Source organism: Lolium perenne, chromosome 7 (genome assembly GCF_019359855.2).
Source record: "Lolium perenne isolate Kyuss_39 chromosome 7, Kyuss_2.0, whole genome shotgun sequence".
NCBI lineage: Eukaryota > Viridiplantae > Streptophyta > Magnoliopsida > Poales > Poaceae > Lolium > Lolium perenne.
The window spans coordinates 8,478,843-8,506,539 of NC_067250.2; the positions used below are offsets into that span (position 1 = coordinate 8,478,843).

Consider the following 27,697-nt stretch of genomic DNA (forward strand, 5'->3'; position numbering starts at 1 on the left):
AACATGGTTATCGCACAACAAGCAACTTAATAAGAGATAAAGTGCATAATTACATATTCAATACCACAATAGTTTTTTAAGCTATTTGTCCCATGAGCTATATATTGCAAAGGTGAAGAATGGAATTTTAAAGGTAGCACTCAAGCAATTTACTTTGGAATGGCGGAAAATACCATGTAGTAGGTAGGTATGGTGGACACAAATGGCATAGTGGTTGGCTCAAGGATTTTGGATGCATGAGAAGTATTCCCTCTCGATACAAGGTTTAGGCTAGCAAGGTTATTTGAAACAAACACAAGGATGAACCGGTGCAGCAAAACTCACATAAAAGACATATTGTAAACATTATAAGAATCTACATCGTCTTCCTTGTTGTTCAAACTCAATACTAGAAATTATCTAGACCTTAGAGAAACCAAATATGCAAACCAAATTTTAGCATGCTCTATGTATTTCTTCATTAATGGGTGCAAAGCATATGATGCAAGAGCTTAATCATGAGCACAACAATTGCCAAGTATCACATTACCCAAGACATTTATAGCAATTACTACATGTATCATTTTTCAATTCCAACCATATAACAATTTAACGAAGGAGAAACTTCGCCATGAATACTATGAGTAGAAACCAAGGACATACTTGTCCATATGCTACAGCGGAGCGTGTCTCTCTCCCATAAAGTGAATGCTAGGATCCATTTTATTCAAACAAAACAAAAAACAAAAACAAACCGACGCTCCAAGAAAAGGCACATAAGATGTGATGGAATAAAAATATAGTTTCAGGGGAGGAACCTGATAATGTTGTCGATGAAGAAGGGGATGCCTTGGGCATCCCCAAGCTTAGACGCTTGAGTCTTCTTAATATATGCAGGGGTGAACCACCGGGGCATCCCCAAGCTTAGAGCTTTCACTCTCCTTGATCATGTTGCATCATACTCCTCTCTTGATCCTTGAAAACTTCCTCCACACCAAACTCGAAACAACTCATTAGAGGGTTAGTGCACATTATAAATTGACATATTCAGAGGTGACACAATCATTCTTAACACTTCTGGATATTGCATAATGCTACTGGACATTAGTGGATCAAAGAAATTCATCCAACATAGCAAAAGAGGCAATGCGAAATAAAAGGCAGAATCTGTCAAAACAGAACAGTTCGTATTGACGAATTTTAAAATGGCACCAGACTTGCTCAAATGAAAATGCTCAAATTGAATGAAAGTTGCGTACATATCTGAGGATCACTCACGTAAATTGGCATAATTTTCTGAGTTACCTACAGAGAGGTGGACCCAGATTCGTGACAGCAAAGAAATCTGGAACTGCGCAGTAATCCAAATCTAGTACTTACTTTTCTATCAACGGCTTAACTTGGCACAACAAAACACAAAACTAAGATAAGGAGAGGTTGCTACAGTAGTAAACAACTTCCAAGATACAAAATAAAAACAAAGTACTGTAGGTAAAAACATGGGTTGTCTCCCATAAGCGCTTTTCTTTAACGCCTTTCAGCTAGGCGCAGAAAGTGTGTATCAAGTATTATCAAGAGACGAAGTGTCAACATCATAATTTGTTCTCATAATAGAATCAAAAGGGTACTTCATTCTCTTTCTAGGGAAGTGTTCCATACCTTTCTTGAGAGGAAATTGATATTTTATATTACCTTCCTTCATATCAATGATAGCACCAACAGTTCGAAGAAAAGGTCTTCCCAATATAATGGGACAAGATGCATTGTATTCAATATCCAAGACAACAAAATCAACGGGGACAAGGTTATTGTTAACGGTAATACGAACATTATCAACTTTACCCAAAGGTTTCTTTGTAGAATGATCAGCAAGATTAACATCCAAATAACAATTTTTCAGCGGTGGCAAGTCAAGCATATCATAAATTTTCTTAGGCATAACAGAAATACTTGCACCAAGATCACATAAAGCATTACAATCAAAATCTTTAACCTTCATCTTAATGATGGGCTCCCAACCATCCTCTAGCTTTTTAGGAATAGAGGCTTCACGCTCTAGTTTCTCTTCTCTAGCTTTTATAAGAGCATTTGTAATATGACGCGTGAAAGCCAAATTTATGGCACTAGCATTAGGACTTTTAGCAAGTTTTTGCAAGAACTTTATAACTTCAGAGATGTGGCAATCATCAAAATTCAAACCATTATAATCTAGAGCAATGGGATCATCATCCCCAATGTTGGAAAAAATTTCAGCAGCTTTATCACAGGCAGTTTCAGCGCTTTTAGCTTTTGTGCAGTTTCTCGCGCTTTGCATTAGAAGTGGAAACATTGCTAACACCAATTATTTTATTAGTATTAGTAGGAGGTGCAGCAACATGTGTAGCATTAACATTACTAGTGGTGGTAATAGTCCAAACTTTAGCTATATTCTTCTCTTTAGCTAGTTTTTCATTTTCTTCTCTATCCCACCTAGCACGCAGTTCAGCCATTAATCTTATATTCTCATTAATTCTAACTTGAATGGCATTTGCTGTAGTAACAATTTTATTATGATGATTCTCATTAGGCATAACTTTTGATTTCAAAAGATCAACATCAGCAGCAAGACTATCGACTTTAGAAGCAAGTATATCAATTTTCCCAAGCTTTTCTTCAACAGATTTGTTAAAAGCAGTTTGTGTACTAATAAATTCTTTAAGCATGGCTTCAAGTCCAGGGGGTGAACTCCTATTATTGTTGTAAGAATTCCCATAAGAATTACCATAACCGTTGCCATTATTATAAGGATATGGCCTATAGTTGTTACTAGAATTGTTCCGGTAAGCATTGTTGTTGAAATTATTGTTTTTAATGAAGTTCACATCAACATGTTCTTCTTGTGCAACCAATGAAGCTAATGGGACATTATTAGGATCAATATTAGTCCTATCATTCACAAGCATAGACATAATAGCATCAATCTTATCACTCAAGGAAGAGGTTTCTTCGACAGAACTTACCTTCTTACCTTGGGGAGCTCTTTCCGTGTGCCATTCAGAGTAGTTGATCATCATATTATCAAGAAGCTTTGTTGCTTCACCAAGAGTGATGGACATAAAGGTACCTCCAGCAGCTGAATCCAATAGGTTCCGCGAAGAAAAATTTAGTCCTGCATAGAAGGTTTGGATGATCATCCAAGTAGTCAGTCCATGAGTTGGGCAATTTTTAACCAGAGATTTCATTCTTTCCCAAGCTTGAGCAACATGTTCAGTATCTAATTGTTTAAAATTCATTATGCTACTCCTCAAAGATATAATTTTAGCAGGGGGATAATATCTACCAATAAAAGCATCCTTGCATTTAGTCCATGAATCAATACTATTCTTAGGCAGAGATAGCAACCAATCTTTAGCTCTTCCTCTTAATGAGAAAGGGAACAATTTTAATTTTATTATGTCACCATCTACATCTTTATATTTTTGCATTTCACATAGTTCAACAAAATTATTAAGATGGGCAGCAGCATCATCAGAACTAACACCAGAAAATTGCTCTCGCATAACAAGATTCAAGAAAGCGAGTTTAATTTCAAAGAATTCTGCTGTAGTAGCAGGTGGAGCAATAGGTGTGCATAAGAAATCATTATTATTTGTGGTTGTGAAGTCACACAACTTAGTATTTTCAGCGTTGGCCATTTTAGCAACAGTAAATAAAGCAAACTAGATAAAGTAAATGCAAGTAAATTAATTTTTTTTTTGTGTTTTTGATATAGCAAACAAGATAGCAAATAAAGTAAAACTAGCAACTAATTTTTTTTGTATTTTGATTTAGTGCAGCAAACAAAGTAGTAAATAAAATAAAGCAAGACAAAAACAAAGTAAAGAGATTGAGAAGTGGAGACTCCCCTTGCAGTGCGTCTTGATCTCCCCGGCAACGGCGCCAGAAAATATGTTGCTGGCGCGTAGTTGGCGTGGGAGTTAGAGATCTCTGTAGTGTAACTTTTCTTCAGGTCCCCGGCAACGGCGCCAGAAAATATGCTTGATGGCGTGTAACTCACACGTTCGTTGGGAACCCCAAGAGGAAGGTATGATGCGCACAGCAGCAAGTTTTCCCTCAGAAAGAAACCAAGGTTTATCGAACCAGGAGGAGCCAAGAAGCACGTTGAAGGTTGATGGCGGCGGGATGTAGTGCGGCGCAACACCAGAGATTCCGGCGCCAACGTGGAACCTGCACAACACAACCAAAGTACTTTGCCCCAACGAAACAGTGAGGTTGTCAATCTCACCGGCTTGCTGTAACAAAGGATTAACCGTATTGTGTGGAAGATGATTGTTTGCGTAAAACAAGAGAACAAGTATTGCAGTAGATTGTATTTCAGTAAAGAGAATTGGACCGGGGTCCACAGTTCACTAGAGGTGTCTCTCCCATAAGACGAACAGCATGTTGGGTGAACAAATTACAGTTGGGCAATTGACAAATAAAGAGAGCATGACCATGCACATACATATCATGATGAGTATAGTGAGATTTAATTGGGCATTACGACAAAGTACATAGACCGCCATCCAACTGCATCTATGCCTAAAAAGTCCACCTTCAGGTTATCATCCGAACCCCCTCCAGTATTAAGTTGCAAAGCAACAGACAATTGCATTAAGTATGGTGCGTAATGTAATCAACAACTACATCCTTAGACATAGCATCAATGTTTTATCCCTAGTGGCAACAGCACAACACAACCTTAGAACTTTCACATCACTGTCCCAGGTGTCAATGCAGGCATGAACCCACTATCGAGCATAAGTACTCCCTCTTGGAGTTACAAGCATCTACTTGGCCAGAGCATCTACTAGTAACGGAAAGCATGCAAGATCATAAACAACACGTAGATATAACTTTGATAATCAACATAACAAGTATTCTCTATTCATCGGATCCCAACAAACGCAACATATAGAATTACAGATAGATGATCTTGATCATGTTAGGCAGCTCACAAGATCCGACAATGATAGCACAATGGGGAGAAGACAACCATCTAGCTACTGCTATGGACCCATAGTCCAGGGGTAGACTACTCACTCATCACTCCGGAGGCGACCATGGCGGTGTAGAGTCCTCCGGGAGATGAATCCCCTCTCCGGCAGGGTGCCGGAGGCGATCTCCTGGATCCCCCGAGATGGGATCGGCGGCGACGGCGTCTCAGTATGTTTTCTCGTATCGTGGCTCTCGGTACTGGGGGTTTCGTCACGGAGGCTATTTGTAGGCGGAAGGGCAGGTCAAGAGGCGGCACGGGGGGCCCACACCATAGGGCCGCGCGGCCAAGGGGGGGGGCGCCGCCCTAGGGTTTGGCCACCCCGTGGCCCCTCTTCGTCTCTCCTTCGGACTTCTGGAAGCTTCGTGGAAAAATAGGCCCCTGGGCTTTGATTTCGTCCAATTCCGAGAATATTTCGTTAGTAGGATTTCTGAAACCAAAAACAGCACAAAACAGCAACTGGCACTTCGGCATCTTGTTAATAGGTTAGTTCCAGAAAATGCACGAATATGACATAAAGTGTGCATAAAACATGTAGATAACATCAATAATGTGGCATGGAACATAAGAAATTATCGATACGTCGGAGACGTATCACCGGCCGCCGGAGAGCTGAGCTTGGCGACGGCACTACGGGCTGCCCCTGCTCGATTCCTTTTAAAGGAGGAGCAAGTCGAGCATGGCGGTTCTAACGGTGGTCATGGCGAGGCCTGCGGCTTCCCCAATCGACGGCGACGGTCGACGTCCGGCTCAGGTAGGGTTTCGGATTGGGGAAAATTTAGCAGAGGAGGAAGAAAACCGAGGCTAGGCTCGTCCCGGGGCTTTTATACGGCGTCGGAGGGTGCCTCGTCACGTCGTCGAGGAAGGAGAGGGCGCCAGCGAGCGACGAAGAGGAGCACGCCTTCGTGCTGGCGTCCATGCGCGTTGAGAGGATGAGGACGACTTCCTCTCGTTGATTTTTCAACGAAGAGGTAAGTTGGGCTGGTAAGTGGGCTGCTGGTGGTTTATGTTGCTGGACCGCGGCTGGGCTGCACCATGGGCTGCACGGCCAGGTGAGCCAGGTAATGTTTTTCCCTTCTTTTCTTTTTCTGTTTTATTTTCTGTTTTGATTTTCTATTTTGAATTCAGTTTTGAATTCAATTCTATTTGCAGAAATTTGTAATTACTTTTAACTTGGCAATTACCTTTCAAGCAAAATTCTACTTGAGGCATACTATTTTGATGTTTAATATAATGATAGGTTCAACGTGCACAATATTTCAATTATGTATGTTAATAATTATAATCTTCCATTCTCTTTCTTTTAAAATTCTAAATATTTTTATAGTACTATAGCACTTGATAATAATAGGTGATAAATTGCCTTTGCTTTATCTAGCAAGTATTTGTTAATGGATTATGATCTTAAGGCTTAGCTTCTTATTTTTGAAACAGGATTTCAAAGGTGTGATTTCATGTGCCCTATATTTTATAAGTTAAGGAGATGATCTAGTGGCATGATTTCCTATACCTTGATATTCCTAAGGACTTGATCTCCAATTTGAGAATGTTGTCACTTGCCTGTTATCTTATGTGCATAACTATGTGATAATGAGTGGAAACTTCTACTAGAACTCCTTCCAAGTGTAGTACTTTTATTATAGTTTAGTAACACCTTGAAATACCTAGAGTAGGTACTACTCTCATCATGGTTTGGTCTTGGTTATAAATATAAGTGATTGATCACCATCATGGTTTTAATCAAATGGTTTAGCACTAGATTTTACTTAAGTTCCATAATTAAGCATAAACTTTAATTAGTGAACAATTCTAGGGTTCTCATGATATTCACCTAATGGCATATGGTTTGGAACTCAATTGTGAACTAGGTTTATGGTTATGATCACCCAAGTGATGCACCAACTAGGGTTTAGTCTTAGGTTGTGAGATGAGATGACACCATATTGCATGTGCTAGGGTTAATCCCCCCTAACCATGATAAGGTGATGGCTTAATTAACATTTTATGTTCTCCTTTAGTTACTAAGATATTGAGAATTGGTTTTATCTTCTACCAATTGGATTCTATTATTAACCTCAACTTATCATTTAAGTAACTACTTTGGTTTTTAGTTTCTTTTTATAGTTAACTTTGGTCATATGGATGTATGGTTTCTCACCATATATATTATAGGCTTTAACTCTAAGCTTTACTTATGAGCTTATATCTTCTACTTCTAGTTCTTAGGGTTTATGATCATTACTCCATTTATATTGATCAAAGGTTTAGCTCCTAAGGTATTACTAGAGGTATTTGCATATGGTTGTACCAATTACCCCTCTCACTCCACAGGACTTGGACTATAATCTAGGTTTCTACTCAGGGAATGATGATATGATTATCTAAGCATGTGGTCTGCCTAAGAATTCTACCTTGCTATCTTTTGTAGCTTGTTTTTCAGGAATTCTGATAAACCTGCATCTTGTGGCATGCCTCCACCTCCTAGCTGCTTCATCTTGATCCTAACTATTTTATGGAGTGGCTCAATGTGTTGGTGTCCTTGCATCATGGTGCAAGATGATGAGATGAATGGAGTGTGAGGCTCCTCTTATAGGCTTGGGCATGCTCTAGTATCATGACACATATGTGGATGACTCTTGCTTTGATTTGATGAGTAAGGTGCTTGGTTGTCATGCTCTCATCCATAGCAATCCTTTAAGCATGAGGTGGCATAGCTTATGATGCAAGCTATGTAGATATTTTCATCCTATGTGGCATTGGTATTATCCTCTCATGTGATTTATTTTTGGATAGCCAAGTGGCTTTTGTTACTAAATATCTTGTGAATGATTTTATGCTTGTGGTTGAGTCACTATATCATATGGGATTTATTATATGGTAATTGGGATCATAATGTCAAAGACAAGGGTTATACCCCAATTTTGAATGGTGATTGTTGATTTCACCAAGGCATGATCATATGAGTTTCAAAGTACTCATAATTTATTTTATTCAAATTGTTTGAACTATAATTCGTAATGTAAACAGATTTAGTTTTGTGATATTCCACTTATTTAATAAGTTATGATTAAAATAAGAATGGGTGACTTTTATGCACTTAGGTCCTTGTGTTTTACCATATTTGGTAATTAGTTTTAAAGTGAATTCAATTATACCCTAAGTGTAGTTTCTTAACTTTTAAGTGTTAATAACTTAAAGTTTGATTATTATCTATTTGATGGTTATATACATCTCCCATCTCTAGGGTTTAATTATAAGCTTGTGTTGGTGTTAAATTCAAAGGTTTGGTTCAAGAAATACCATGTTATGATCTTTAATAAGATCAAGTAGTGGATCCTTGATTAATAGGTTCTTGTGTTGGTTATTAGTTCCATTTGATCTAACCCCTTAGATCAAATCATCTTTTCCCAAAACAAGGTTTTAACAAAGTCACATTGAGGTTTATAGAACTTGACTTGATGATCTACTTCAATTCCACCAAGGTCAAGTGAAACTTCAGTTACTGTGACTGTTTTACTTTAAAGCGCGAAAATTCCCCGGATTTTTCTATGCATGAATGCAATGCACACATCTATTTACTCTATTTTTGTAACCCCAATACCTGGGATATTACAGTAGAGGAGAGATAAATGGCACCAGCCGGTTGTAGATCGGAAAACGCATACGTAGGGGTTTTATTGAGCGCGGATGAATGGCGGCGCACATATCGAAGAGAGATGCGGTTGCTCTTCCGCTGAGTTCGCGCTCCATTCTGGCGGTTCGCGTGTCGATCGACGCGGTTGCCACTACGACCGTTCCCCTTCCCTGCAACTGCACCGTCGCTAGGTAGGTGGCGGTTGAGCGTCCGTTTGTGAGTCACTGACGCGTCGGTCCTGCCACTCCTCACCTCGCTTCTCGCTGTGTCCGGCGTGCCGGGGCGTCTCCTGTGGACCGGGAAACGCTCGAGGCGTCGGACACCGTATTGGGACGCGTCAGACGGAAAGGGCCTTTGGGACGCGCGGCTGAGAACGAAATTTTGTCCGACGCGCCTCAAATCCTTTTGGAGGCCGCTTTGGGGGACGCGGCTGGAGTTGCTCTTAGTTTTCGTCCGCCTGGGCCGAAAATGCGTCTGGTACCACCTCCAGCGGGGCGACGCATAGTGACCGGGCCATCCGCGGTGACGCTAATATGGCCAAAATATGCGCCAGGTTTGCGTCTCTATGAAAGCTGCACGGACGCATCGGTCGTCCGCCCGGTCCTCGCATGGGCCCGCCTAGCAGGGGCACAAATGCTTCGTCTTCCGCGGCATTACTTACGGGCGGCACGCTGCAGCCTTTCTAGGGTCGCGTTAATGGCGTGCCTCGGCTTCCGTGAGCGTGCACAGCTGGGTGGCGTCACAGTGGCAGGACATTGAAGGCGAGATGGCGTCCGAGCCTCTTAAAGGGACGCTGCTGGCGCCCTTTCCCCGACCACACCATTGCCAGAGCCCACACTATCCAGCCGACCGACGCCATGGGGAAGAAATGCTGGCCGTTCCGCAAGACCAAGAACGAACACGAGGCTAGCGGCTCGCGGTCCGGCAAGAAGCCACGGGTTGAGAGGTACGTCCGCGTCGAGCTCGCGCGCCGCCTTTCGGAGGAAAACCGGCCGGTACCATGGCCAGACGCAAACCTTCCTAGAGGGGGTTGGTACCTCAACTCGAGGCGCGTGTCGGTTCCCCCCGTGCCGCGCAAGGGCCGAGAGCACCGGGACAAGGTGCGCCGCTGCCGAGCGATCTTGCCGCTGGATCTCCGGGAAGATCAGGTGTACGCGCTCAACTCCTACAACTGGGTCTCTTTCGGGACGTGGGAGTTCGACGCGCGCCGCCGCGCTGGCTACCTCGGTGACGTCGACTACTTCGACCGCGAGTTCGCCGCGGAAGAAGAGGAGAACGACCTGGAGGACGCGGACGAGGACGCGGACATGGCAGACTACGACCACGACGACGGCGGGCCGGCGTGGGATCCAGAGACCCAACCGCCGGACATTACCGAGGAGGAGGCCATTGCCATGGCACTGGCCAACATCGAGCTTGAAGAGCTCAACGAGCTCGCTTTGTGGGACGGGCTCGCAATCCAGCTCCGCGAGTCCACGCTCGCGCAGGGGAGGCCGGCGACTCCTCCGGCCACGCCGACGCGTTCCAATGACCGTGCTCTGGCTGCTGCTCCGGCCTGGGATCCGTGGCCACCTTCACCGCAGCCTCCTGCGCAGGCGACGACGTGGCCGCAGTTGTCGTAACCTGCCCTACCTCCTCCACCGCCGGCGTACCAGCTTCCATGGCTGACGCCGGAGTTCATCGACCTCATCAGCGATGACGACCAGTAGGTAGTACCTAGTTTTACCACGCCTTTATGGCCTTTTATGTTTTTTATTAATGTAAATTAGAGCATCTCCAGTCGCGTCCCCCAAACCGTCCCCCAAACCGCGCCGGATCGAGCGTTTGGGGGACGTGTTTTGTTCGTGCCGACTTTGGGGGACGTCGCTCCCCAGTCGCGTCCCCCAAACGCCGCTCCCAAACATTAAAAATAATTTAAATAGATAGAATAAAACTCTTTACTAATATTCAAATCGGTTCAACATAAACAAAATACATATAAAACTTCGAAAAAACATAATTAAATTACATACAAATTATTTTAAACTACTACTTCTTCTTCGATGATGGCCCCGCCTCGTCGTCGTCGTCACGGTGGCGCTTCCTGCTCGTCACCTCTTCCGAAGAGGCGGTGTCGGCCGACGCGTCGGAGTCCTCCTCGTTGTCGCCGGTGCTCGCCGGCTGCGCCTTGGCCTTGGCGGTATTGGCCTTCGCGTCCGCCTCCGCCTTCGCACGGGCCACCGCCGCCTCCTCTGATGACCCTTCTTCCTCCGCGTCCTCCTCCACGCACAGCCATTCCTCCACGCTGTCAACTGGCGGGAGGGAATCGTCATCGCTGCTGGGCGTCGGAGCTTTCTCCCACCAATGGCGCCATCCAGCAGGCTTTCCCTCGCTGGAGGTGTCGGACGGAAGCTCGGAGATGTAGCACATCGTCGCTGGAGGTGTCGGATGCGGCCGGTGAAGATCCAATAGCGCCGACGTACGGGTCTTATTGAGCGCGGATGATCGGCGGCGCAGAAGTCGAAAAGACCAGCGGTTGCTCTTCCGAGGAGTCCCGACTCCATTCCGGCGGTTGCCGCGTCGTCGACGCGGTTGCCAATGCGACGGTTCCGCTTCCCGGCAACTGCACCGTCGCTACGTAGGCGGCGGCTGAGCTTCCGAGCCGCTGACGCGTCGGGCCCGCGTCGGTTCGCCTCGCTTTTCGTTGTGTCCGGCGTGCCCGGAGCGTCCCCTGTGGGACGGGGATGGGCTCGGGGCGCCGGACACCGTATGGGGGCGCTCCGGACAAAAATGGGCTTTGGGGGACGCGGCTGGAACGCATTTTTGGCCCAGCGCGCCCCAAATCCCTTTGGGAGACGCTTTGGGGGACGCGACTGGAGATGCTCTTATGAATTTTATGAATGGAAAAAAAATTAGGCATCGTGCCGCTGGAGTCACCTCACGCAAACGTCCCGTTGGAGATGCTCTTACACCGTAGCATGACGTCAGAGACTGGCACACGGATATGGGCAGCAGCACCGTTTTGCAGCCGCCCACAAGACCAGAAAAGGCCGTCGCTGTCGCCGCCTCCACGTGGCATCACCACACCACCCCAGCTTCCCATCCCTTTCCCCAAGTAGCATTGCATCCCGCGCGAAGTAAAAGGAAATCATGCTGACGCCAACACGTCTTCACCATCCAGCCGTCTCGCTCTGCTCCCCGCGACCTCAACACCTCAAGTCCAGCTTCCAGCTCACCCCACCACGCGCCGCCCACTCGCTCTCTCCCTCCGCCGCCGAATCCTATATAAACATCTCGCTCGCCTCACTTCCTCTCCATCAACCCAAATTTCCACTCACCGTCACACCACCATTGCCGCGCACAACAGCAGCAGCAGCTGATCAAGAACACCACTAAGCTCGCTCAAGATGGACCAGTACGGCGTGAGCTTCTACGGCGCCGGTGGCGACGACGTCGGCCAGTTCAGCGGCGAGTACGCGACGGTGACGTCGGCCCCGCCGAAGCGGCCGGCGGGGCGGACCAAGTTCCGGGAGACGCGGCACCCGGTGTACAAGGGCGTGCGGCGGCGCGGGCCGGCCGGCCGCTGGGTCTGCGAGGTGCGGGAGCCCAACAAGAAGTCCCGCATCTGGCTCGGCACCTTCGCCTCCCCCGAGGCCGCGGCCCGCGCCCACGACGTCGCCGCGCTGGCGCTGCGCGGCCGCGCGGCCTGCCTCAACTTCGCCGACTCCGCGGACCTGCTGACCGTCGACCCGGCCACGCTCCGCACGCCCGAGGACATCCGCGCCGCCGCCATCGCGCTCGCCGAGGCCGCGTGCCCCGCCGCGCCGGCGTCTTCCGCGTCGTCGATGGCCGAGGCGTCCGCGCCGGCACCGGTGATGACGCACCAGGGGATGGGGATGGGGATGCAGGAGGCGGCCGCGGCGATGGCGCAGTACAACGACTACACGATGTACGGCAACATGGGGGACTTGGACCAGCATTCCTACTACTACGAGTACGACGGGATGGGCGGCGCGGGCGCGGGCGGCGAATGGCAGAGCAGCTCGCATATGGACGGAGTCGACGACGACGGCAGCGGCTACGGCGCCGGCGAGGTCACGCTGTGGAGCTACTGATCGATCGAGAGCGGCATTGAGTACGTCAGTGTAGGATAACGAAGAAGCAGAAACAGAGCTGGTCGGTTTTGAGGCTTGATTAGTTTGGAGCGCGGGAAGAGAGATATTTTCTGTAGTAGCCGTAAAGCAGAGGACACGCATGCAAAATGCATCGCCTTGTCTTTCTTTCTTTTAAATTTATTTTTACTTTTATAGTAGGTATATTTTTTTCATTTGCCAGAAAATTTTGTAACATGTGGTGAAATTGAGGAATAAGAGACCAGCTCCTTTTTAACTGCACTTTGAAAATTTCTTCCTAATTAGTAGATACAGTAAAGCTTTTGCTTCGTTTCAAAAAATAACCTGCATTTAAATAAATTTGTGATATCAAACCTCTGGCATAACTTGGAGTAGGACAAAACAGGAGTTCATGGTTGGACGAGAGATGGATTTTGTTCCGTGGGCATAGGCGGACCCAACCGTCCCTAATCCCGAGCACGTGTCCGGGCTTCCAGCCGCGACGCAACCTATTTTGATGAATATTTTGATAAAAAATTGGCCAGGTTTAAAGCACATCTAGACTTGATGAAAATCTTAGGTCCGTCGCTATTAAGGCTGGTGCCAACCGGGGCGGAAGGGGAGGCGGTATCGCCCGGCGGCGGGCGGGAGGCGGGCGGGAGTAGGGCGGGACGGGAGTGAGGGGCGACGGCGGGGGCGCCTGGCGGTATCGCCTGCTCCCGCCCGCCTACCGCCCGCGTTGGGGGCGAGAGCGAGGCGGGAGCGGGGCGAGAGGTGGGGCGGCGCGCTGGCAGAGGGGGGCGAGAGGCGGGGCGAGAGGGAAGGGTTGAGGTGGCGCGTTCTGATTGGTCGTTGGGGTAGCCGTTGAGGTAGCCGTTGCTGGTTCAAAAAATCCGAAAAAAACCCCAAAAATTCATCCCCACCCCCTATAATTACCCCCATATGGTTTCACTCATTCCACACCTCACTTCATCAGCTCCACTCTCCATTTCCACTCCTCTCAACGCCATGTCTTCGTATAGCAGCAGTTCGAGCGAGGGAGTGGAGGGTGATATGATCGAGCAGTTCCAGGAGGAGTATGAGGAGGAGATGCTCAACGAGGAGGTGGTGCCAAGACGTCGACGCCGCCGAGAGTTCATCAGGCGTGATCGTCTGGGTGCCCACGATCGGCTCTTCGAGGACTACTTCGCCGACGACTGCAACTATCCTCCGAGCTACTTTCGGTGAAGGTATCGGATGAGGCGCTCCCTTTTTCTGAGCATTGTGGATAGATTGGGTGAATACTCTCCGTATTTCACCCAAAGAGTTGATGCTCTCAACCGTGCTGGTTTTTCTCCCCTACAAAAGTGTACTGCGGCTTTGCGTCTGTTAGCTTATGGAGCCGCTGCAGATACGATAGATGAGTGGCTTAAGTTAGCTAGACAAACTTCATCAGATTGTCTAGATAGATTCTGTGAAGGCATCATTGAGTGTTACGGGGAACACTTTTGCCGTCGCCCAACTGTGGAGGATACTCAGCGGCTGTTAGCGAAAGCCGAGGAGCGTGGCTTTCCGGGCATGTTAGGGAGCATCGATTGCATGCATTGGCAGTGGAGGAACTACCCAGTGGCTCATGCTGGTCAATTCACAAGGGGAGACATCAAACACCCTACCATAATCTTAGAAGCCGTTGCGTCGTATGATCGTTGGATCTGGCATGCCTTTTTTGGAGTGGCCGGGTCCAACAACGACATCAATGTACTCAACCAGTCGACGTTGTTCACTGATGTGCTTGGGGGAGAAGCACCCGTAGTGAACTTCACGGTGAATGGACACGAGTACCACTATGGTTACTACCTTGCCGACGGCATCTACCCCTCCTGACCGGTGTTCATGAAAGGTGTTACTCTTCCACAAAGTGAAAAGCATCGAGTGTTCACTTCTGGTCAATCAGCGCATCGCAAAGATGTGGAGTGTGCCTTTGGAGTGTTGAAGGCTAGATTCAACATTCTAGCAGTTCCGGGACGCTCCTACTCGAGGCGTACTCTTGGATTGATCATGCGTGCATGTGTCATTCTGCACAACATGATCATCGACGATGAGCGTGGTACAAATTTGGACAACATCTATGAGACAGTTGCTTCAAATGTTGGCCCTGCAATACACCACCATGCACCACCAAGCCTAGCAGCCAGGATTCAGATGGACACCGAAATGAGGGAGTCACCGATGTATACACAGCTCCAGCATGATTTGATTGAGCATGTGTGGGCTCATTCCTAGATTATGTAATTTTTTCAAATTTTTATGTAATCTTTTCATATTTTTATGTATTTTTTTTATGATGTAATCGGTAACAATTTTAGTTCAATAAAATAATTTCCTTGCATTATTTATATTGTTGTAATGTGAAAAAGAAATGCTGATGTTGAAGAGAGAGAAAAGCTGACGTGGAGGAGAGAGAACTAAAGCTGGCACTATAGCCTGTGCATTGGCACCGTGGGGTGAGAGTGAGGAAAAAAGCTGACGTGGCGGGTGAGAGTGTTGTGGTGCATTGGCACCAGCCTAATGGGTATAGAAGTTGAGTTTGAAAACCAAGCACCGGCTCGGTGGCTGAGCTCGCGCCCGCAGGTGGGCCGAAGCGAAAACAATAGCGTATAAATTTGTCGACGAAGAGGTCTTATCTTCTACTCCCTCCGGTTCATATTAATTGACTCTAATATGGATGTGTCTAGACGCATTTTAGTTCTAGATACATCCATATTGAAGTCAATTAATATGAATCGGAGGGAGTACTTTTTTTGGACTGTAAGTCTTATCTTCTACTAACAACGTACATGAAAAAAAAAAAGATAGTCTGTGATATTTTATTGCAAGAATAATTGATCTCCCAGACTCTGACACCGGGTTCGGGGTTGAGCTGGACGTGGTAGAGTGGCGGCCGGTAGGTGCTGTCTGTTTGCTTCGAAGAGTCGGCGCACGCACGTGCAGGTGATCTAGTCGTGAGCCCAAGTAAGCAAGCAGTGTACCACTACTCTTAATTAGTAATTGCACACAAGTGTTACTTAGTTAATTATTTAGTGGCGCCGACCATAATCTCGCACGAGACAACGCGTTTGCGCGGGCGGCTCGGCCAACTGTCACGTGACGTACGGAATCAGTAGGATTCGGATTCGGTCGGTGAATCCATCTCCTGCACGTCGCTGGGCTGGATACGCCGGTCTCTAGATCGTGTTGAGTCGGAGTCACCGTCGGTGTAAAGAAAGAAAACCAGACGAGTTAAGTCTCGGTCACTCTCAAGTCTCAACGGCGAATATGATGATAGTACTCTTACACGTGTTGTTGTGCTTTTGGGCCAGCGATGGAGTCCAGGAAGCGATGCTTTCCCTCTCGATGTGACACGTGTATTTATTTTCCAGCCGATTCTCCAGAACAAAAGCGACAGGTTTTTGTTTAATTTCAGTGTTGGGAAAAGTCACGACAAAAAAATGGAAAAGCATCCACGGCACCAGTTTAGATTTGGCAAAGCTGCCAAAACGTGTTACAGTATATTAGTTTACAGAGTATACCTGATGAGTAAGGTTAACTATCATACAGTACTTTCTAAAGGATTTTTATTACAGGAAAGTAACTATCGGACCTGTTTACACTTACAAGTAAACGAACTGTTTTCAATTGTTACTGCCAGCCTAGAGGGTGTTGCAATAGGAAAAAACAATAGACAAACCATACACAAGATGAAGCAACAAACAGACCACGCTGTTCTAGTAGGAAACCATACTCTCGACAATTCTTCAGTTATTATCTGATGAAGCCATCTTCTTCTCCCAACTATCGCCGCTGCCACCACCAGTTGCTCCACCCCTGGCCTGTCCTGCTACATGGACTCTCCCACTTCTGCGTCCATTTTTTTCCTGATTCGACCACAATGTCAGACAGGCTAACATGTTACAGGCCACCCCTTTTTCCAGAGCTTCGTTACTGATGAAAGAAGAGAAGAGCATGCGTATGTGTACCAGATAAAGCTTCTTAGGTCTGATCATCGGCAGCCAGCTCCAGAAGATGTTCCGCCTCCCTGAGGAACAACCTCGTCAGCTGCTTCTGCCCTCTTCGGTACACTATACACGACCGGATGTTTGCTTTTGACTTCGTTTTGTTGTTCTCCTCGGCGCTTGAGCTGTGAAGGAGAAGGCAAACAATAAGAGATAAAGGAGGCCGTGCTGGTTTGTTACGCGTAATGCTGACAGGCTTTTGTGTGCTCCAAGATACAAAACCAGGATACTGTTTTGCTAGCACACATACCTCAAGGAGTCTTCCGGATCACTGGAATCAAGTTTCTCAAGCAGTTGATCGTCCGACGCTTCTGTTCCAGTGCCTTCTTCAAGTTCAGCCATTCTTGCAAAAACGAAAGGGATTGATCAACGAACTGTTCACACTTGACAGGATAACGCACAAAAGAAAAGAAAAAAGTGTACCAAGAGGGATCCTAGTATTACTTGACTCTGAGAAGATCCCCAAGCAATCCTAGTGCTCCATGATCACCGCAGACCTCCCATATGGCACTTCGGATCTCTGCATCAGATGGTTCTGTATCCTCGCTAGATCCAACCTAGTAAAATAGAGTTTAAAGAAGAGACTCATTTATCTCAAAATTACAACGCTTAATATTATTGAAGCCCAGATGCAATGCATCTTAACAAGTTCCTTGACTCGCTCAATTCAGAAAAAATCTGAGTATTGCAAAGAAGCAATATTATAATGCTAAGAACAAAAATATAATTCTAAATGAGTTAGATCAGCAAAGGAGCAAATTGATGTGAAACTAGAGCATTATGGGCTTATTGCTTCATGAGCAGTTGTTTACAAGAAAAGGAGAATACACAGGATTGATTGTGTGTCTTTGCTCACTTTACAGCATGCTCTCTTGTTACCATGTATCTTTTGTTTTGAGAATATCCAGTTTGTAATCTTAGAAGTCAAGTCAGGCTGTTTATACTTCAGAATACAGTGTGTAAAAACACTAACCTCTCCAAGCAAGGAAGCCACCTGTTCAAGCTCATGTTCTTGCATTGCGATTGTTCGAAGAGTACTTAAAAATTCTTGTGGGAAAACATTGTTGTGGAGATATGATGGAACTTTGCGTTGACCACTCCAACTGTAACTAGAAAAATGACTAGCGCTTTTCTTGTTATCGTCTTCGGCAGAACTGGTACTGGTTCCAAAAAATCCACTATCAAGCAAACTTTTAGGTAGAAGACATCTCAATTCAGCCTTCTGCAAACATTAAACACATACAAAGTGAGATCCATGGTGACAAGTGGCAACAGCTTCTCAGAGGACTTGAATTTATTGGATCAGGCATCATAATCTCGAGTTATATTTCATAAGGAAAGAAAATAACTTTAACCATTCTGAAAAGGGTAAATATTGAACACCGCAGGTGGCAAGAGGTGTTTTGGCTCCTAGGTGCATATGAACCTATTATGAAAAATGCATACAACAACAGCAACATCAAAGCCTTTTTCCCAAACAAATTGGGGTAGGCTAGATATGAAACCCAACGAAAACATAAGGAAACCAAAACAAGGAGACAAAAAAAAAGTAAACTAAGATTCCGGCACATGAATCACTGATTTCCAAGCGGTCCTATCAATAGCTAAAACTTTTGGGACATTCCAATCCCTCAAGTCTCTTTTTACCGCCTACTAGATATGAAACCCAATGGAAAAATGCATAAAAAACAAAATAAAAAATGTAAAAAAAATCTGGCAAAAAAATCACTTGTACATCTGGACATTATATGTTTGTACACAAGTTTTGAGGAAAATGAACATTTTATGTGGCCTGTGTAAAAAAACAAAAGAATATCCTGTGAATAGTCATATTGGTGCATGAAAAATTGTCTTCTTTACACTGGACACGAAAAAAAAAGTTTTTTCTCCAAAAAACTTGTGTGCCAACATAGAATGTCTGGATGTATGTGCGAAAGTTTATTTCTGATTTTTTGGACATTTCGAAATCTGTTTCCAAACAATGGGTTTATATGCACCCGTGCGTGAGCCAAATTGGATTTCTAGCAGGCGGTATAACTAATTGAATGCAATTTTTTCAACTCGATCCCAGAGAAACTTTGTGTTGGGTAAGTTCCTCTAACATAGTAGAAGCCATGCGAGATGAACACTTAATAGTACCTGCATCTCAATTAGCTTCATCTTAACGTCAGCGGATTGGACCTGTCTAAGAGCCTCTATTGGATAGTGAACCTGCAGTTGAAGCAAAAGAAACCAGATAATAAGCAGCTAGGCCTTATATAAGTATGCTATCAGAGGTCTTGAAAAAAGGTTTTGAACCTGCAGTTGAAGCAAAACAAAACCAGATGATAAGCAGCTAGGCCTTATATAAGTATGTTATCAGAGGTCTTGGAAAAAAGTTTTGAATCAATCATTTATCAAACTTAGACAACGATGAAGAAATGGATATACAGTACCATTTATCAAAAATCAACTCCTAAATTCTAAATTCCCAATGGATAACAACTTCCATATTTTCCCTTTTATTTACTGAGCATGTTATTTCTGTTTCAATCGATGTCAATGAGTTCACATTTGGTTGACCACTTGAATGGGATCACATGTTCACGTTTAGCATGTCAGTAATTATATACTGACAAAAAAAGAAATTGCAAAATATATATCCTACAAATATTATTACAAACTTTAAGCACATACATCACTACGAGGGTTACCATAAGATAATCATCTGGATTGTTGTCAACCACAAATCCATATAGATACAGAAGTTCCTGCGGGTAAACATAAAATACAATTCATCAGTAACTCCATTAAAATAACCATACAAAAATCATGAAGATTTTGTTGCTATATTTGATGACTCATGCTACTTTAAACAAAAAAAAATAGTATATCATGAGATACTGCATTTTCTCAATACAAACATGATAGCACAGTAACTTATTGTGATTCACCGAGGCTGACAAGTATCTTCTCAGTTCTCAGTACTCTGTAAGGCCTAGTGCAAGTATGAAGTATGTAATCTTAATCTAGCATATATGTATCAAATGTAAATCAGTAAAGGCTTTGTGAATCCATGTAGAAAATCATAAATCCAATAGAGAAACAAAATGTCCACAGAGCACATGGAGCAGTGTAGCTCCCACGTTTGGAGCATCTCTCTTTTATTAGGTAATAATTCTGATGTGTAACTGTGCATGCAGCTTGAAAGAAACTCCGTGTGAGAAGAAGTTCTAGAAAAGATACCATGGTGCTGTAATAGCTAAACTGTGGTAGACAATCTGAAGAAAAAGGGGCAACAAATACGAACACCAGCTAATGTGAAAAAAATGGCAAATAGGACAAGTAAACAATACATAGTATCTAAACCGAAGACAATCGAGCAACTATCATGAACTGAAGGCAATCGAGCAATTATTATGAACCGGAGGATAAGATTTTCTAATGAATATGTAAGTACCTCATTTCCTTTGTTGCCATAATTTATGTAGATCTCTGTCCCAGTCTCAACAGAGCTTTTATCAACTTGTGCTAGAGAAAGAAACAATAAAGGGGAAATTAGACCAGTCACACTGCAAATCTGTATGAATTGGGAAACACAATTTACTGTGAGACTGAAAATTGATCTCTGGGACCATCTGTGAGTCAGTAAGACACAACACCCTGATGCTGCATTAAAACTGACATGACTTTTATTGTGTTACTTACCAGTTTGCCTTAAAAAGAAAGACACGCAATCATACCAGGACTATAATCTTACAACAAATTTAAGCTGGGAAAAAAGATGAAATGAAGAACTATCAGATACAATTTTGTATCGGGTATAATTACCAAGTCTGAGGTACATTGAAGCAGGAATTCCTGTTGCATTTCCCACAGAATCAACTTCCCATGTCGCCAGAGCCTTTACATCTGTATTGGACAATCGAGATTCATTTTCTTCACTAGTAAAACTCATGTAATTTTTGGCAAATACAAACTTCAGTGTTTCTAATTGAAATAAGGATATACTTCAATATGTTCTGTCAGCTGAGTACAAAATTTTAGATTATTCATGTACTTTGTGTTTGGACTCTTACTATGATTACAAAAATCAATTCCTGGTACGAGGCCCTCAACCCAAATTGACCCCGTTTTACAAGATTCGGAATTCTCATCACCCCTAGTATTCTTCACTGCGGTATCGCTTTCCTGCAGATAAACATAAAACATTATGTGGTTTTGTAGACAAAGATAATGATGAAGATCCTATTTAGTCCATGGATATCCCTATCTAAGCCAATTTAGCCCATAAATAGTTAGATTATATTTTACAAGCTCAACTGACACACATGATTTATGTAATGATCGAAATATGGTTCACTATTCACCTATTTACCGGAAACCATTATTTCATTTTCAGCATTGTAAGTTCTCTTGTTCTAAAATGAAATGGTATGTTTTAAGCCTGTTGTTTTAAAGTTGTTTGCTATGCCCCAAACAAGCCTCTTATTACAGAGATAATTATTTTATAAAGAAAAATAACTGCCACTATTATGGTATTTCAATGTAATGGTTATCGCGTCAAGTTAGTTGAGGTAGGAGATTCAGGTAAGGTTCCACCAACAGAGTCACGGCCGGCCAGCCGGCAAGGCAGGATCAGAGACAGAGACCAACTTCGATTCAGCAAGGAGCAGTCAAGGCTTGAGGAGTCCAGCCATAGGGAATTGCTGTTAAGTTGGGAAGTACAATAGGTGTCATCGTCAAGTTAGAGTCCTAGTACTACTAGTTAATCAAGTCTTAGCCTTTTAGGCAATGCTATAAAAGCATGCCCACTATATCGTTCTGATCAGGCAATATACATACAAAAGTCTCTCTACCCTGTATGCTCTCCCAATCCAATCTACTTCTCTAATTCCCCAATCTCCTGCTTCCTACCGCTAGACCATGGCGCTTACTCGACACTGTTGGCCACGGCCTCTGGTGAACTACCCGTACAGCCTCCGAAGTAAATGATACAACAGTAATTCTAGTACGAGTAGTAGCATAAGTTACATTTTAGTCATCAGTCACCACATTGGGTGGTGATGTCGATAAGAATAGTAATTCCGCTTCTTCTCTTTGTGGTTAAACATTTGTGAGTTAACTAGTTCAATTAATGTATGAGTATATTCCACAAGGTTGTCCATAAGAAATGAATCCAGAATCCGTGGATATAACTGAGAAAAAGGAATCCACATACAATAAGAGAATGAAAAATAATTAAGAAACTCAGAGTTGCTAGCATGTTCTTGTTCAGGAAGACTGCAATAACCTGTTGGGTGGTAAGACTAGAATCACCCAAAGATCCCGCAGTTCCAGTCTGTTGTTCATCAAGTGAGCCCGGAAAAACATAAGAATGAGGTAATGGGATGTTCAGCGCTCGTGTCCAGAAAATTGAATTTGCCCTGTCATAAATCATACTGTGGATTAACATGGGGATAAAAGAATAGGAGATAAACCTGAAGGCCTCATTGTCTAAGCTGCATGTTCATTTATGTAGAGTGAAAGCTGCCATCATATTTGAGGGAAGGACTGGCTGTTCAAACGTTGCTTTAACAAAGTACACATTTCTTACTAATAAGCATTCATTGCTAAAAAAAAGCAAGGTTAGTCGAAGATTTGATGCTCGGTGTCAAAACTTGTTCACCTATTTGCATGAGAAATGCCTTATTTGACCCTGATGTTGATATGGCTAAATTACTCACAAACTGGGACTTTCCCCATATTAGCATGATAAGTCTAGTTGGTAGGACGATGTCAAGTAAAACTTGTAGGAATACTCCGCTCATACTATAAATGCAAACAATGATGACACATACCAAAGGAAGTCCTCAAACTGCACTTCAATCGAGCTGCAAAATACAACATTTGACAGTTGTGAGGTTCCTATATGAAAAATGGTCTGTAAAATTAGGATTAGGTGTGATCCCAGCTACCGCCAAACAACAGAATAAAAAACATTCAATAAAATAATAACGAAACTATGTATGCAGCAAGCTTGGAGAAAACATATAACTACTAAGAATGGCGGTATGGAGGAAATAAACACAACAAACCTTCCCGAATCATCGACGTGTAGAAGCTCCTCAACCAGGCCTTTCACCTTATCGTCGAACAATGTTTGCAATGATCTTTTCTGAAACAAAACCCCCAGTGTGTCACCAATGTACTCAATACACAAAAGAAGTGAAAGCTACAGTTTTTAGTTAGCACTGATGAACCTGCATGACCGTCGCACGATGCAGCGTCGTCCCTTCCAATTCGGCAAGCTCCTCGTCATCGAACCAAACGGAGCTCCCGAAGGTGCCTGGAAGCATATCCAAGTACCTGTAGATGCAAAGAGCAGAAGCTCCAACGTTAGCATTGGTTCAGATTTTCAGAGCATTGTTTACGCTGAGGTGCGGAGAAGGAGTGAATTATGGTCGTACGGCTTCCAGAGGGAGCTAGGGCGGAGCCGCTCGGCCATGAGGAAGAGCATGACGAGGAGGCGGTCGTCGACGCCGCCTTCCTCGAAGAGTGCGCGGCACCGCGGGCCGACGAGCGGGTCCTGCAGCACCCGCATCGGGGTGACGGCGAGGTCCAGCGGCACCACCATCACCACCCCTGCACGACAGCCTGTCTGATCAGCGGCCAGGACCTTCGATTGGGGGAGAAAAGAAGAAGAGTGATGGTTACCGTCGGTGGCGCCTGTCTCGGCGGCGGCGGAGTAGACGCCGAAGCCCTTGCGGCCGCAGGCGCGGATCGTGCAGCCGCGGAGGTCGGCGCCGTTGGTCTGCGGTGGGGAAGCGGCCAGGGTTTAGTAGAGCGCGGGAAACGGAGAGCAGGGGAGGGAGAGTGCGCCACCTGAAGCCATTGCAGGAAAGACTGGAGCTTCGCATCGTCGGACGAGGCGGCGTCGGCGGACGACATGGTGTTCGACGGAATGCGCAACTGAATGGAGGGACAGGCGCCCGAACGCCAGAAGGTCGCTCAGAATTAACCTGTGCTTAACTAGATTTGCTTTGCCATTCGTGCACCCATGAGTTACAGGTTGGATTGCATATAAATTTTTTTAGTTGCAAGTAGAATTGTAACTAAATATGCCCCATAATTTAGATTTGGTTTGGGATTCATGACTGAGTTGCAATATGGAATCTGTAACTAAAATATGCCCCGATTTGGTTTGGGATTCCTGGCTGAGTTAATATGGGATGCAACTGAGATTCAATGACGCCGTCGGAATGTTTATTTAGAAGTAAAAAAACAAAGAGAAACCTTTCGAACTCTCGTGTTCATAAATTTATTGGTCAATTCTCTCCAGATTCTACAGCTACGGAGGCTTGAAAACACAGTTTCCTTGCCACGATTTCTTCGTGAATTCATCCCTTTTGTGCGAAATTCATGTATTCCAGGCACCAAAATTGACACGGAAAAAACCACAATATCACTATATAAGAATATATAGATATCATGTCCAGTTTACATTCTACTACAAGTGACACTGACACGCTCATCTCCCATCTCATCTCTTCTCATATCATCTCACTTCACCGGCTACCAGGGACACACTACGGGAGATGCTAGCAAACCAGCGAGGCCCGGAGTGAGAGCGTGGTGGACAGGTGCGTGCACGACGCCCACCGTATAACCGACTCAGTGACCATTGCGTCCAGGTGGTGCTCCCGCTCGCTGGCGCCAATAGTGTGGTTCCTCCTGTCACCGCCTATGGGGCCTCGCGACGACGGGTTTGCCCTTATCACTACCCCTCTCAGGGACGCCTCTGCCGTCCTCTTCAAAGCCGATGAAGAAGAGGCTGTGGTCGCATTGTCGCAAGGAGCTCCCTTGTCGTCTGAGGCTGACGCCGCCGATGGCCCTGTCTCGTCGGATCCTAGCCCACAGAAGAATGAAAAGCTTGGCATCGACATGACAGGTAATGGGAACACAGGATTCTTCCTGGGTTCTGGGCTGTCACCGAATGAGAACCCAGAGACTGCGCAAGAAGCAGGTGGAGCACTTGCGGCGGCAAACACGGAGAAGGAAGATCTGCACGCGAATGTGGGAGAGCAGGGTTCTTCCGACAGGTTCTGGCAGGTGATCGGGCCACCGGTGTTGAAGCTCACGTCACGGCTGCATGACGCCAGGGGTGTGGAGAAGGAGCATGAGCCGGGTTCCTCCCTCCGGAGGCCAACCTCATGGCAATGGCCGCAGGATTCTCTCGAATCATCAGCGTGTTCTTGTATCCAGGAATGCCCTGCGCAACATCAGTTGTTTAGAAAATGAACTCCACATGGTGAACAGTAATAGGAGAAAGGAAACAATTAACAGCTGATCTGTACAGTACTAAGGTCTGCAAATGATGCAATGATAGCCAAACAAGATTCCATGAAAGGTGACAGGGATGAATCATCAACACCAGAGAAGCAATCATGTGATGATTGATAAGAAGATACATAAAGGGCTAGCAAAACATTTATTAATTTGTACAATAGTGGATCTACCAGAAGTCTAGAGCATGACCCTACAACAAAGCATGATCCTACAACAAAAACTTCCCGTTCCCCCACAGCCGTGCAGTTTAAAATTAGGAATGCCACTGAACTTTAGCTGGCGCTAGCTCATGACTTAGCAGTGAAGACTTATTAAGTTATGCAAATCAACTTTAATTAAACAATTGTATACCAATCAAAAACAGCTTGATGGATCTCTACATTCTGGTCAACATTCAGTTGCATGAATGTGTAGACAGGAGTGCAAAAATCAAAGATCACATCTGAGTTTGTGCATGATGCTAGTGATATGTGAAAGGAATAGAATGTCACGCCCTGTTGTTTCTGAAAATATGATATCATGTCTCACCTAGAACTTGCTCGGCTGTGAGCCTTTGTCTAGGATCACGCCGCAGCATCCCGGTGATGAGCTCCTTTGCTGAATCGGAAACCCTGTCCCAGGGATCAGAAGGGAACCGCAGCTCTGTCGACCTGATACACTCGAAAATCTTGGACTTGGTCTTCCCCCAGAATGGTGGGATTCCACTGAGGAGGATGTAGAGTATAACCCCGGAGCTCCAGACATCGGCAGCCTCATTGTACCCACCAGCAAGGACCTCCGGCGCGATGTAAAACGGGCTTCCCACGGTGCCGCTCAATCTTTGACCTGACAAAATCCAAACCCCGAATTTAGCTTCCAAGGACCACCAGTCTTAACAGATTGCAGCCAGGGAACAGTAGTGATGAGACTGTGGAGAATGTACCGGGCTGGGTGTAGGTGGCGAGGCCAAAGTCAGCGAGTTTGATCGCCGAGGAAGGCGAGTTGCTGACAAGGAGGATGTTCTCCGGCTTGAGGTCCCGGTGCACGATGCCTTTGCTGTGGCAGTGCGCGACGACCTCCATGAGGTACCTGAAGAGCGCGGCGGCCTCGTGCTCCGGGAAGCAGCCGCGCTCCTGGAGGCGGTGGAAGAGCTCCCCGCCGGCGCAGAGCTCCATGACGAGGTGCACGGACTCCTCGTCCTCGTACACCGCCTTGAGGTCGACGACGTTGGGGTGGCCCGAGAGGCGCGCCATGACCTCGATCTCGAGCCGGACGCCCCGCACGTCGTCGGGGCACACGAGCCGGCCCTTGGCGATGGACTTGCAGGCCAGCGCCTCGCCGGTGACCAGGTCGGCGCAGGACCGGATGACGCCGAACTGGCCCCACCCCAGCTGGTCGCCCAGCCGGTAGCGGTCCCCGAGGCACGAGACGTGCGCCGCCTCCAGCATGGCGTCCCGTAGGCCCGGCGCCTTGTACGAGTTGTACTTCTCGTCAGCGGCCATCGCCGGGTGTTCCCACGCTCTGGTATCCGGCGAGCGAGGCCTCCGGTGAATCCCGCCGGAACCCGATGAGGCCTCCGCGATATCCTCGCCGCCGCGGCGAGTCCTCCCGCTGTAGCCTCCCAAATCTTGCTGGCTTAGCACCTCTCCTCCTCCATGACCATGGGCACTCGGCTCGCTCGGCCACTGAATCTGCCGCGAGGAAGAAGAGCAAAAGAACAAGCTTTAGCTCTCGAATCTCCGTAGCAAACCCCAGCAAAACGCTTCTAGGAAACCTCAAAAGATTCGGGAGCGGCGCGGCCCTCCTAGAAAACCGCCGCGAAAATTCAAAATTCCCACCGCGAACCCCGCGGGAACCCCACCCGGCGAGCTCGGACGGTAGGCGAGCTCCCCAGGAAGAGCTAAGCTCGCTCGGCTGCGGTCGAGGCGGCGCAGATCGGGGACGGACCTGCTCGGTCGAGGCAGGCCCGGAACCGGCGCGGGGAAATCGCGGTGTTTTGCCGGGAGAAGCGGCTGCGGGGAGGAAGCCACTTACCGCTTACTCCGCGCGGAGGGGACGCGCGGGGCGGAGGGGGCGAGCGCGGTCGCCGGCGGCGAGGTGAGGTGAGGTGAGGTGAGCTCCCACCAGCTCGGCCGCGCAAGTGGAGGAGGGAGGGAGGGAGAGATTTGTTCCGTTGGTGGGGAGGCCGCCCCCACCTGTGATTGATAGGGAGGGAGGGGATTAGTTAGCTAGGACTGACCAGAGGAAGGAGCAGGTAGAAAGGGAGACCAGTTGTAATTAGCAGCTAATCATCACCATCATCAGGCAATAAACAATAGTTGTTGATTTTGTACACCATTACTCCCTTCGTTCACTTTAAAATAGACTAGGTACAAATTTAAGTGTGTGAACCTACGTAGGTACTAAAAATAGAGTAGATACAAACTAAAGTAGGTGAAGCAAAAAATTCCATAAACGTCTTACATATCCAATGAGGGAGTATATGTTTAGTTTTCATCTTGCATTTTGTTGTATTCTATTATTGTTGTTGTCGATGTGATGTACTATATTAGAAAAAGAATTGACACTTGTTTTGAAGAGGAGGGAGGAGTATTACTATATAGAGTGTTTCTTTGGTGGGGTAAGTAAGGTTTAGAGTTTGCACTTGTTTATTTCTTCCCGT

At 45.9% G+C, this 27,697-nt stretch overlaps 3 protein-coding genes across 4 annotated transcripts; 1 reads left to right on the plus strand and 2 right to left on the minus strand.

Annotated features, from left to right (window-relative positions):
* The first annotated feature begins 11,889 nt into the window (after positions 1-11,889).
* Positions 11,890-13,000, plus strand: LOC127311522 (dehydration-responsive element-binding protein 1C-like). The gene has a single exon (XM_051341955.2). The coding sequence runs from the start codon at positions 12,014-12,016 to the stop codon at positions 12,719-12,721; it is 708 nt and encodes a 235-aa protein (XP_051197915.1). The 5' UTR covers positions 11,890-12,013; the 3' UTR covers positions 12,722-13,000.
* A 3,209-nt stretch (positions 13,001-16,209) lies between these two features.
* LOC127311518 (uncharacterized) lies at positions 16,210-23,736 on the minus strand. Of its 2 annotated transcripts, XM_051341953.2 has the most exons (17): positions 23,593-23,735; positions 23,425-23,521; positions 23,178-23,352; positions 22,971-23,076; positions 22,806-22,885; positions 22,569-22,601; positions 22,022-22,154; positions 20,808-20,919; positions 20,560-20,640; positions 20,189-20,259; positions 19,443-19,499; positions 18,889-18,960; positions 17,723-17,971; positions 17,194-17,306; positions 17,000-17,092; positions 16,714-16,874; positions 16,210-16,611 (listed from the first exon to the last, which is right to left on the minus strand). In XM_051341953.2, exons 1-16 carry the CDS (start codon positions 23,656-23,658, stop codon positions 16,727-16,729), a joined length of 1,686 nt encoding a protein of 561 aa, XP_051197913.1. In that variant the 5' UTR covers positions 23,659-23,735; the 3' UTR covers positions 16,210-16,611; positions 16,714-16,726. The 2 variants fall into 2 exon arrangements, 1 of the variants encoding a protein (XP_051197913.1); XR_007857729.2 differs by lacking the exon at positions 16,210-16,611 and having other exon boundaries at positions 16,856-16,874; positions 17,173-17,306; positions 23,593-23,736.
* A 413-nt stretch (positions 23,737-24,149) lies between these two features.
* On the minus strand, positions 24,150-27,226 carry LOC127311520 (calcium-dependent protein kinase 26). The gene is made up of 4 exons (XM_051341954.2): positions 27,070-27,226; positions 25,979-26,726; positions 25,585-25,881; positions 24,150-24,979 (listed from the first exon to the last, which is right to left on the minus strand). Exons 2-4 carry the CDS (start codon positions 26,535-26,537, stop codon positions 24,309-24,311), a joined length of 1,527 nt encoding a protein of 508 aa, XP_051197914.1. The 5' UTR covers positions 26,538-26,726; positions 27,070-27,226; the 3' UTR covers positions 24,150-24,308.
* Positions 27,227-27,697: the final 471 nt, after the last annotated feature.

Bases quoted from the DNA above. Each gene is read 5' to 3' on its own strand.
- LOC127311522 (XM_051341955.2), top strand. From the start codon at position 12,014: ATGGACCAGTACGGCGTGAGCTTCTACGGCGCCGGTGGCGACGACGTC.
- LOC127311518 (XM_051341953.2), bottom strand. From the start codon at position 23,658: ATGTCGTCCGCCGACGCCGCCTCGTCCGACGATGCGAAGCTCCAGTCT. The intron at 22,886-22,970 runs GTTCATCAGTGC...GTTTTGTTTCAG, and splicing joins ATCGTGCGACGGTCATGCAG to AAAAGATCATTGCAAACATT. The intron at 20,641-20,807 runs GTAAGAGTCCAA...TGTCCAATACAG, and splicing joins AATTGATTTTTGTAATCATA to ATGTAAAGGCTCTGGCGACA.
- LOC127311520 (XM_051341954.2), bottom strand. From the start codon at position 26,537: ATGGCCGCTGACGAGAAGTACAACTCGTACAAGGCGCCGGGCCTACGG. The intron at 25,882-25,978 runs GTACATTCTCCA...GGATTTTGTCAG, and splicing joins CGCCACCTACACCCAGCCCG to GTCAAAGATTGAGCGGCACC. The intron at 24,980-25,584 runs GTGAGACATGAT...GATGTTGCGCAG, and splicing joins CACAGCCGAGCAAGTTCTAG to GGCATTCCTGGATACAAGAA.